At 38.8% G+C, this 12,000-nt stretch overlaps 1 protein-coding gene across 2 annotated transcripts; it reads left to right on the top strand.

Moving 5' to 3' along the window:
- Window positions 1–281: 281 nt before the first annotated feature.
- On the top strand, window positions 282–11,763 carry MGC75760 (uncharacterized protein mgc75760). 2 transcript variants are annotated; one of them, NM_203560.1, is given in 9 exon segments: window positions 282–321; window positions 1,587–1,698; window positions 3,550–3,617; window positions 4,616–4,770; window positions 5,458–5,561; window positions 6,448–6,609; window positions 7,746–7,951; window positions 10,608–10,684; window positions 11,604–11,763. In NM_203560.1, coding segments are annotated over 8 exon segments (924 nt in total). In that variant the 5' UTR covers window positions 282–321; window positions 1,587–1,626; the 3' UTR covers window positions 11,684–11,763.
- The last annotated feature ends 237 nt before the right edge of the window (window positions 11,764–12,000 follow it).

The following is a 12,000-nucleotide window of genomic DNA, read 5'->3' as shown; positions in this document are numbered from 1 at the left end:
TAGGCGCCGCTGTATAATGCTGAAAGGTGGTTTAGGTGGCTTACCAACATGTCCTACATGTCATGCGGCGGTATGACAAGAAACACATGGAGTTCTACCCAGCCACCTCTACGGGGAAATGATTTTTGACTTACAAAATCAATAATTTTACCATTGTTGTACTTGCCGGTGTGTGTCTCAATAAAGTTGTAGAAAAAAAACACTAGCTCCTTGCCGGCTCTGCTCTAAGAAAGAACTTTCAAGTCAAGCCAGTTAACTCCTGGCGTGCCACTGCTGCTGAGCTGGGGAGGTAAACAGAGAACAGAGCTGCTATAGCTAGAGGTCAGTAACCAGTCCTTGTTATTTGTTAATCGTGCGGGGTTTCAGCTTTGGAGGAGAAATTGCAATGGTGTGCAGGTATGATCTGGCACTGTACACAGCTTCTGAATTCTCTGTACCCCAACAAATTCTCAGCACCCCTCAACAAATGCCAAGGGGAGGATTCTGGGACTTGTAGTTCTGCAACAGCTGGGGCTGCCCTTATTGTAATTCATATCAGATAAGTGAATTGTATATGAAAGAACCTGTAGAGAGGTGTGTTACCATGGTCATTTGTTCTAAGGGGCCGGTAAGATGTACAAATTGCAGGTCACTTGATTACCAGATTTCAGGGTTAAGATTTCCCAAATCAGGGATATGCAAATCCAGGGGGGCTTTCTGGATTTTGAATTAAGCTTTTCAAAATTTTAGTTAACAGTAATTTTTGGGAAGTCACCCTGGTTTCCCAACCTCTTACCTTGTCACCAGAAGTAACAGCCCATTCACCCGCTGCTGTTATTTTCCTAATTGTACTTATCTGCTACCATTTAATATTATTTAACTGCACCCAAATTCCTCTGATACAGGCAAAGCAGGGCAGGATGGGATGGGGGCATATATGTATAACGGGCATGGCTTGGGCAGAATGGGGCTGCTCTTCCCTTCAGGGGTTTTCCTGAATCTTCTCTCTCATATCCCCTTCTACTTTTAGATCTTTTATATGATATTTCCATTAAGTTTAATAACCATTATTCTCAATGTGCTGTTGCACTCCTTGACCAATGGATTTTCAAACCTGATGAATTTTTGGCCTGATATCACTTCAGTGGTGGGCCCCATGCACGGGCAAATAAGCCCATGTATGGCCCTGCTTAAAAAGGGAGGACTTAAAAAGTCAGTTACTTACAGACTGCTGTGGGCAGCTGCACTTGTGCAATTTAACACATGAAAACATTCCAGGGTTTGTTTCCATTGCAAAAGTAGAGCAGCAAGGACATGTACTATACGATCAATACTATATAAATTCAACAATGCTGTTATATATAGAGAAATGCTACTTGACTACACCACACATGTATGAGAACCACAAATGTATGCAGTACTTTACAAGGTGTAGACACAAACAGGGCTTTAGTTACTATAAATTAGACCATGAAAATAAATGCTAGGGTTTCAGTAAACAGTTGGGATAAGGACCCTTCTAATACAATATATTCAGCTGTGTTCCATTACTGGAAACTATGTAGTGTACATAGGCAGCTATGAATAACATTTTATTTCTGTTACAGGACATATTGAGCTCTAGAGTTAAAAGCTAACATCAAGATCATGGCAGAAGCTGTGAAGATACTGAGTGGAGGGCTGTCAACTGAACTGGAGAACTCTGGCTTCTTGCTGCAGGTGCACACTGGTGACTTTGAATATTCTTTTTATTTAGAGAAGGCAGTATATTATATCATGTAAATTTTCAGGTGGCTAGTAGCTTTGGGCCATGCCTCTTTATAGGTCCCTGGAAAGGCCACACATTGAGTACGCAGTGCAATTTTGGGCTACAGTCCTTAAGATGGATATTAATGATCTGAAGAGAGTTAACTGGTAAAAGGTATGAAAGATTTAAGTAATGAAGGTAGACTGTCAAGGTAAAAAGGATGGAATATTTAAACTATGAGATAGACTGAAAAGGAGCTTTCAGTGGGACATACTGTATATAATAGTATAAGCCAAGTTTTTCAGCACCCAAAATAAGCTGGAAAAAGTCACCCTTGGTTTATACTCGAGTCGGGTGCCATCGGTCCCTCTTTGTGTGCCAATTAGGCAACCTGCAACCAGACTCTCCAGTGCTGCTACTTTGGTGTGCTAACCTAACATGCTGCAGCAAACTTTGACCTTAAAGCGGACCTGTCACCCTAAGAAATAAGTCCAAATTATTTTCTATATTGTTAGTTGAGCAAATTAAACTTTACTTACTCTATATAAATAATATAAATCTTGTTTCCTTCCGTCTTGGAATTACTCAGTCAAAGCAAGCAGGCAGGCACCATTTTGTGGACACTGTTATTAAGGCAAGCTTTGTATCATGCCAAAATCTTGTTTATGTTCCAGAATGGGGGACCTGATGCCCAGGCCCATGCACTGGCTACACCGTTAGATGAGGAGGAGGGAGGGGAAAAGTGAGATGGAAAGCTAAAGTTATTGTCTGCCCCGCCTCTATGCCTAAGGCATAGAGGCGGGGAAAGCAATATATGATTGACAGCTGTGATTCTTAAATGCCTTTATAATGGGTTTGGAGGTGTTAATATAAAAATAAATTTGGGTTTCATGCTTAATTTGAACAGGACTTTTATTATACAGATTTTCATGTCTGGGTGACAGGTCCAGTTTAAGATATTATTGTTGATACCATATTGTTTTTGTTGACCCTCTTCTCCCCTTACAGAGCTAGTTTACGGTTTTTCTTTGAAATAAATATTTATAAACATATAACCCACTGATGCCTCAATTCATGTAATTTTATTGGTATTTATTTTTATTTCTGAAACTTAGCAGTAGCCGCTGCATTTCCCACCCTAGGCTTATACTCAAGTTAATACGTTTTTCCAGTTTTCTTAGGTAAAATTAGGTACCTCGGCTTATATTCGGATCGGCTTATACTCGAGCATTTATGGTAATTATTATATACGGGAGGTGAGATTTCTCAAGAGCAGTATAACACCATGCGTGCCATCAAATACTGCAGTGCTGTAAAAAGTTAAGTTTAGCTGCAGTCTCACGCCTCTCTGAATTCTTTGTTGTAAAAAATAGAGAAGCATGAAACATGGTAGAAATGCTGCTTTATGAGAACAACTAAGAGTTTTACAATAAACGGGGCAAAGTTTGCCCAGGTCTGGTAAATTATAGCAATATGTTTGTTTTCAGCCATCCAATAAATGCTACCTGCTGTTTGTTCTGGCTTATTAGACTTTTGTTAAACGTTTCACCTTTTCACTTTATTTTTATTATATTAACCCCTTAATTTTTGTGTTACACATCAGTGTAGAAGAACAAAGGGACTACATATGCCCAGCTAAATTTCCTGCTTTATGGAATGCAAAATATGTTGTTATTTTTATAATAACAGGACACTTTATGCTTAAAATAGTGTAAAATAATAAAGTTAAAACCCAACACTTAAAAACATAGGGTCCTTGTCAGGGGAACATGCATAGGTTATAAATATGTTATATGTTTAATATTATTTTATCGTCTACCTAGGGGGACCCACTTTGGAGTGCCAGGCTTCTTCAAACTAATCCTCAGGCTATAAAGAATGTGCACACAAGGTAAGAAAATGTGCTTTGTATAGCCCTCCATAAACTCTCCTGTATGACATCTTCCATTCAGGGTGAGTCTGCCTGCAAAAATGTGATTATGTTATTATAACCCAATGATATAGAAAATAGAAATGGTTTGGGTAGCACTGAATAAGTAGAATTGGCTGACTGTGTTGCCTTTATACCAGGGGTACTTTACCTCTGGGTCAGTAGCCAGAAATGAGTTCCCATTATGGTTAGGGTGGGTTGCAGTGATGTCCGTTAATAGAATTTTTTTCCTATAGTATACAAATAATAAAAAAAAAATGCATAATTCATTTCAAACCAACTCTTGGGGCTTGCAGCAGATTTTATGTGGATCCCCTGTGAGAGCTATTCATTTTCATTCTTAAAATGAGAGCTTTCTTCGTATTTTTCTACTCTGGTCTTTTAATATATAACCTTTAAAGTACAGATAATGCGTTCAACACAACAACCTCATTGCTAATTGCACAAGTGGCATTTTTCCACAACTATTTTAAATAGACACATAGTTGCACAGAAATGCAACTGCTCTGAAGCTGAACGTTCTTGATACTCGTTCGATACTGGGCAGGCTCATTATGTTTTACCCATAGTTCATTACAATCCCCCACAAGTTTATGCATCAGTTCACCTTTCCCACAATAGCTAAATCAAACCCCTACCACCCTTACTGTTAAATTTGGAGATGCCATCTTAAAAATGAAACATTTTCTACATGAAATTGCATACTGTGGCATTTGGTGGTTGTTTCCAGTCCAAACAAAAACGATGGGCTTTACACATGGGTGATTTTATAAAAAATGATTTATATACTTTCAGCTGTTTAAGCGCCACTGTTTTCTGCTTTTATGGGCCATAAGCCTAAAAACTGGTACAGATTTGTAAATACATACAGTATGTACAGTTTATGTATATACTGTAGATTGCCTAGAAAAGTTAAATAATGTAACTATGGTAAAAAGATTAAGCTTTTTATGTTTCAGTTTCCTCAAGAGTGGTGCAGAAGTCCTGAGTACTGCAACTTATCAGGCCAGTGTTAAAGGTTTCCAAGAACATCTTGGGCTCAGCATAGATGAAGTGGCAGAACTTTTCCATGTAGGAGTGAGATTAGCTAAAGAGGCTGCTGCTGAAATTAAAGGTACCTTTTACTAACCAATTATGAGTTTTGAAAACAATTTCAGTCTGATTTGTATTCCATAGTGAAATTAATTAAGCATTACCTTTATCTGAGAAAAATACAAAAGTGGCACAATTCGGACATAAACAATCATCTTAGTTTCTTAAAATGTATTTTCTTGAATCAGATATACATCCTGCAGTGGCTGACAATCGGATTTAAAAAGGTGAAGGTTTCCATCCTGAAAGGAGACAGACACACACACAGACACAATTTTGTTTGTATGAAACCAGGGGCCTGTGTGTTTTCCTTACCAGCGCTCATATCCAGAAACAATATTCTCACTGACATTTTTCTGTATAGAATGGTACTGGTTGAAATTAACTTTAAGACCACACTTCAAATAAAATGATTCATTCAACATACAATAATTGACACATATATACGTGCAAACCATTACTCAAGTGGTTGTTATAATGTTGCAATGTTGTTTAGGACTGCACTTTGGGTAGAGGAAGGAAAAAGGAAAATGTTTCTGTATCCCATTGTCACCTCTTGTGATTTATATTACTAAAAAAGGGATTCTCAAAATTCTTGGTTATTTTTGTTTTCTCTTCTTGAGGAAGTTTGCTGCTTTCAACCCTAAAGTAATAAGTTGGGCTTTGAGGATGGCATTTGTCATACATATTGTGTTTGTTTTGTTGTCAGACAATAGAAACATTTTAATTGCTGGATCTATAGGGCCATATGGTGCATTTCTAAGTGATGGCTCAGAGTACACAGGAAACTACCTGAGAAACATGTCTGTTGAGGTATGATTTAAAAGCTAATTTTACCACCTACAATTGTACGAATCCCACCAATGTAGACATATAATACCCCAAATCCATGAATTTCCTGTAAGTTATAGCCTTATAATGGGTGTTATCCTTATAGTGATGAGTTATCAGTGCTTAGTGATGTAATTTGCATCTATAGACTCAATTAAACTGTATGACCTGTATAGGAGGGTTTAGCAGAGGCACTCAGTGCTGCTATTTTTTGCTGGGAATCAACTGTCACTTCAAAACATGTTTGTTATCTATTGAACTCACACATCAGCTTAATTTTGAAATTGTGGCAGAGTTGAGGAGGCAAATTAGCTTACTTATGATTAGAAATTAAATTGTAAAAAGTAATGGTATTTTATGATATTTTAGTCAGTACTGTAATATTTGTTCTGTTCATCAAATATATTGCACTAACGTTATTTTATGTAACAAACCAGGGTGTTGTTTATTTAAGTGTGTAAAATATTGTCCACCTGAATAACAGAAAAAGCAGCATAAATAAACAGTTTAATTGCCAAGCCATATATTTTAAACCAGCTTGATATCTGTCGTTTTGATCTGTTCTGATGGCATTATTGTTAAAATTGCCGAAATTGCTACGTGCTCCATTTCCGTAAAAAAATTCCAACCCAGGAAACTTTCTAAAACAGAGTGTTCCTCCATCTTACCCGACTTTTCCAGGCATCCTGTTCAATAGACCCATGGGCCTTTGCGAATTTCAGCTCTTAAAGTTACTTGGAGAAGCTTTTTGCCACATACCTAAAGGTCACCTACTATTTAATAACTTTTTTTGACATTTTGACAGAAAGTAACTTTAGTTATGGTATACATTCCAAACATAAAAGTAACATGTCGTCCTGTACTTTAGGAATTAAAGGACTGGCACAGGTTGCAGATGCAATGTTTGGCTTCTGCTGGAATTGAGCTGTTTGCTTTGGAGACAATACCTGGCCAAAAGGAAGCTGAAGCCCTCCTGGAGCTACTAAGGGAGTTTCCAAATACAAATGCTTGGCTTTCCTATTCCTGCCGGGTAAGTGTTTGTATAACAAAATATTTTTATCTGGATTAAATTAGAAATTATATTTAAGAAAGAAATAAAATACATTTTATATTAGTTATTTTTGTTTCCAGCCTAGCACTAGTCTTTTTTTTTTCTTTCTTCCTTACATTGTATGTTCTCCCTGTGTTTGCATGGATTTTCTCTAGAGATGCACCAAATCCAAGATTCAGTTTGGGATTCGGCCAAGATTCTGCCTTTTTCAGCAGGATTCAGATTTGGGTGAATCCATGTGCCTGGCCAAACTGAATCCAAATACTTAAAAACATGTGACTTTACTTCATATAAACACATAAGTTATTAAGCAGTGCACTGTTCTCTTTTACCCTTCCATGTCCTAATTTGCATATGCAGATTAGGATTCCAGTTCAGTTTGGTATTCAGCCGACTTTTACAAAGGATTAGTGCTTTCCTCCCACACTCCAAAAAACATACAGGCAGGTTAATTGGTTTCTGACTAAATTGACCCTAGTGTGTGTGAATGTGATATGGATCTTAAACTGTAAGTTCCTCTGGGAGCAGGGATTGATGTGAATAAATGTTAAAGGGCACCTATCAACCTAAATTTGCTTCCCCCCCAACCCACCTTCCAGAAGGGATGGATGGATTCTTAGCAAGTGAGGGAATACAGGGTTACGGGGGATAGCTCTTAGTACAAGTTGATCCAGGGTCTGGTCCGATTTCCATCTTGGAGTCTTGGAATTTTTTTTCTCCCTCTGCGGCAAATTAGAGAGGCTTCAGATGGGGTTTTTTGCCTTCCTCTGGATCAACTAGCAGTTAGGCAGGTTATATATAGGCATTATGGTTGAACTTGATGGACATATGTCTTTTTTCAACCTAACTTCCTATGTTACCAGACGTGTGGGCTAATAGAGCCTGCACTCCAGTTGGGGGAAGCCGATGTGAAGGAAAGAAATGCACAGAGGACAGCAGATCTGTGAGTGTAAATTAGTGTATTTACATAGACCTTTCTTATAAATGTTAACCTTTCCTTCTCCTTTAAGTTCATTGGCAGGAAAATGCTACACATTAATGTGTAGCTGTGGAAATGCACAGTAAGCTGCATTTCTTCATTCCTACATACTTTAAAGCTAACTAATAAATTCCAGGATATGTCTTCTACCAGCTATGGAGATGCATTTGAGAAGGCTGTGGGAATTGCTCATAAATCAAAGCAACTAGTGGCTGTGGGGATGAACTGCTGCCCTCCTACTTTTGTTAGTTCACTACTAACTTCTGCTAACAAAAACCGAGGACTTGACATCGGGTGGATTGTGTATCCCAATAGCGGAAAAATATGGGATCATAACTTGGGGTAAGTATATCAGTGTTGATTGCTGAACTGGAATAGGCTTAGTATAGTAAGTAGAACTCTTGTATATATGTCCAGGTACAGCAATCCTAAACACCTAAAGATATCACCATAGAAGCTGTTCATTGCTCTGTAAAAAAAACAATGGCGCTATTTGGTGCAATGTTATGTGCAGGACTCGTACAAAACACTGTGACAAAAAGAACAAGGCAGAACTAACTATGGCAGGATGCCATGACCCCATAACATAATTATGCTGTTTAAAATAAACCAGGGCTGTGGAGTCGGTAGATAAATTCTTCGACTCCGACTCCTCAGTTTCTGAAACTCCACGACTCCGACTCCTCTGCTTTTAATATGCTAATGTATTTTATACATCCAGGAAGGGGCAGGGGGGAAGGGGCACTTAAAACAAATTTATCTATACTCCTACTCCTGATTTCCCTAGAATCCCATAGTCATGTTTAAAGTTTAAGCTAACATTACAGCTGAATTACAGCAGTTTTTTTTAAAGCTTCAGTCTTAAAGGAACATTAACACCAAAAAATGTATATATTTCAAAGAAATTAAACTATAATGTACTGCTGCCCTGCACTGGTAAAAGTTTTTTGTGTTTGCTTCAGAAACATTACTAGAGTTTATATAAACCCTGGTGTGTAGCCATGGGGGCAGCCATTCCTGCACTGGTACAGCTGGGGTGTTTGCTACAGAAACCCTACTATAGTTTATATAAATACCCCGCTGTGTAGCCCCGGGGGCAGCCATTCCTGCACCGGTACAGCTGGGGTGTTTGGTACAGAAACCCTACTATAGTTTATATAAATACCCCGCTGTGTATCCCCGGGGGCAGCCATTCAAGCTGGAAAAAAGAAGAAAAGGCACAGGTTACATAGCAGCTAACAGATAAACCCTGTAGAATACAATGGTGTCTTATCTGTTATCTTCTATGTAACCTGTGCCTTTTCTCCTTTTTTCCAGCTTGAATGGCTGCCCCCGGGGCTACACAGCGGGGTATTTATATAAACTATAGTAGGGTTTCTGTAGCAAACACCCCAGCTGTACCAGTGCAGGAATGGCTGCCTCCGGGGCTACACAGCGGGGTATTTATATAAACTATAGTAGGGTTTCTGTAGCAAACACCCCAGCTGTACCGGTGCAGGAACAGCTGCCCCCGGGGCTACACAGCAGGGTATTTATATAAACTATAGTAGGGTTTCTGTAGCAAACACCCCAGCTGTACCAGTGCAGGAATGGCTGCCCCCGGGGCTACACAGTGGGGTATTTATATAAACTATAGTAGGGTTTCTGAAGCAAACACCCCAGCTGTACCAGTGCAGGAATGGCTGCCCCCGGGGCTACACAGCAGGGTATTTATATAAACTATAGTAGGGTTTCTGTAGCAAACACCCCAGCTGTACCAGTGCAGGAATGGCTGCCCCCGGGGCTACACAGCGGGTTATTTATATAAACTATAGTAGGGTTTCTGTAGCAAACACCCCAGCTGTACCAGTGCAGGAATGGCTGCCCCCGGGGCTACACAGTGGGGTATTTATATAAACTATAGTAGGGTTTCTGTAGCAAACACCCCAGCTGTACCAGTGCAGGAATGGCTGCCCCCGGGGGTACACAGCGGGGTATTTATATAAACTATAGTAGGGTTTCTGAAGCAAACACCCCAGCTGTACCAGTGCAGGAATGGCTGCCCCTGGGGCTACACAGCGGGGTATTTATATAAACTATAGTAGGGTTTCTGTAGCAAACACCCCAGTTTCACCAGTGCAGGAATGGCTGCCCCGGGGCTACACAGCAGGGTATTTATATAAATTATAGTAGGGTTTCTGTAGCAAACACCCCAGTTTCACCAGTGCAGGGCAACAGTACATTATATTTCAATTACTTTAAAACACTTTAATTTTTTGGTGTTACTGTTCTTTTAAACTATTGACTACCCATTCCCTTCACGTATACAAGTATTTCTAGTCCTGCAAAATTTTTTTTACTTAATTAGTTATCAGTGAGAGTTAGGCTAGGTTCACAGTGGGCATTGTGTTCCCTGTAACAGAGGAACACGACGCAGTGGAGCTGCCGCACCTTAACTGTGCGTTACGTCCTATTTAGTGAAGCATACAGTCAATGAAAAGCATGCTTCATGGTCACTCAACATGTTTGTTTATGCACTGCGTGCACTGGGCTTTATTCTTATAGCAGAGAAGTAATTAATTATGACTGTTTGTGAATTGGGACATTTAAACTTACTTTATTTTTTCTTTAATTCCAATTTAAATTTAGTAGGAGTTGGAGTCGGTTCATTTTTTGCCGACTCCGACTCCAGCTACCCAAAATTGCCTCCGACTCCGACTCCTCGACTCCGACTCCACAGCCCTGAAATAAACTCTAGCTCATAAAGTATTGGAATTACACTCACTGTACTTTTTAAATGTTATGACTAGGGGGCAAATAATATTTGTACCAGCTATATTTCTGCTATCAGCCAATTTTCCACTAACACAATAACTGATCTAAAAGCCATTCACCCCAAATGGTGTCTACATAAAGTAATAAGCAACCATTTACAAATAACTTTAAAATGGTTAACATTTTGCTTAGAATTTCATTAACATTTCCCATTGCATTTATGTATTCTTTTGGTTACCTACAGTTGGCAAGGTGGCGGTACAGAAAAAACATTATCTGAATACGCTCTGGAATGGGTTAATCTAGGTGCAAAATGGATTGGTAAGTATTCATTTTGAAATGCTTCCTATAGATATTCAATGCTGTATTGCAAGTTGAACTATAAGTGCAAGGGAACTGGCAATAAAGGAAAAGCATCTGCTTTTGTAAAACAGAAATGTTAAAAGTAATGTTCATTTACATCGGGATCCCCAACCTTTTATTACTCGTTAGACACACTCAGATGTAAAAAGTATTGGTGAGACACACAGGCATTAAAAAAGTTCTTTGGGTATGCCAAATAAGGACTGGCTATTTGGTAGCCCCATGTTGACTGCTGGCCTGCAGGAGGCTCTGCTTTAAGTAAAACTGTGACTCTGTGCTTCCAAAACTTGCCTCCGAGCAAGAAATTTAAAAATGGGCACCTACTTTGAGGCCACTAGGAGCAACATCAAAGGGAGTGGTGAGCAACATTTTGCTCATGAGCCACTGGTTGGGGATCACTGATCTGCATAATGATTATGTTCATTGCATAGGGATAGTAAAGTTAATCCTAACAAGTTGATTCAAACATTTTTTGGCAAAAATGTTTGGGGTGGACAACCCATTAAGGATAATTGACACGTTTTGTGGTTTTATTCCAAAAAAAGTAGGGCAAGACACACTGAATCAGAAGAGTATTGTATTGACAATTTAAAAGGTGAGAGCCGGCTGCACCAAGTTATTGTGCAAGCACAGGTCTGCATTTGTTACCACACCCATATTTAAATAAAATGATGTGTAAGTGAAGGAAACTGTTTATATACAGAAAAACCTTGCTACACTAATGTAGCAAATAGAGCCAACCACTATACAGGTGTTTTAAAGAGTATCGCTTTCATATCAATGTACTGCTAAAATAGTTGACTGAATTAAAGTAAAGTTGTATGAATATTATGCAGGTTAAACTGGAAAATACATATTTTAACTTTTATAATTTTAGGAGGCTGCTGCACGACAACTCCTTCAGCCATTGCAACCTTGCTTCACACTCTGAGGCCACACGCTGCAGATCTACATTAATGTACTTCTTTCTCCCCTTTTGCCAATATTCTTAATTACATTGTTATTAATAAACCGTGATCTCTTTCTAACTAAAAAAATGTCCCTAACATTGTGATTAGTTACATTAGGAATGCTTTAGCAGGGCACGCTGCTTCATGGAAAATTTTCTTTTAGTTGTTTTAGCATTTTTTATTTATTTGATAGGGCTAGAAGATAAATTAATGGACCAGAGTGCTCTTATAGACAACAGTGGCTTTGTTTTATTATTTCAGTTATTACTATTTTAGGTTTATCACCTCAGTCCTTTTAAAACAAACACATATGAATTATACACT

The sequence above is a fragment of the Xenopus tropicalis genome, chromosome 2, assembly GCF_000004195.4.
Source record: "Xenopus tropicalis strain Nigerian chromosome 2, UCB_Xtro_10.0, whole genome shotgun sequence".
In the NCBI taxonomy this organism is placed as follows: domain Eukaryota; kingdom Metazoa; phylum Chordata; class Amphibia; order Anura; family Pipidae; genus Xenopus; species Xenopus tropicalis.
The sequence above is the reverse complement of the archived record's forward strand: the minus strand, read 5'-3'. Positions and strand labels throughout refer to the sequence as shown.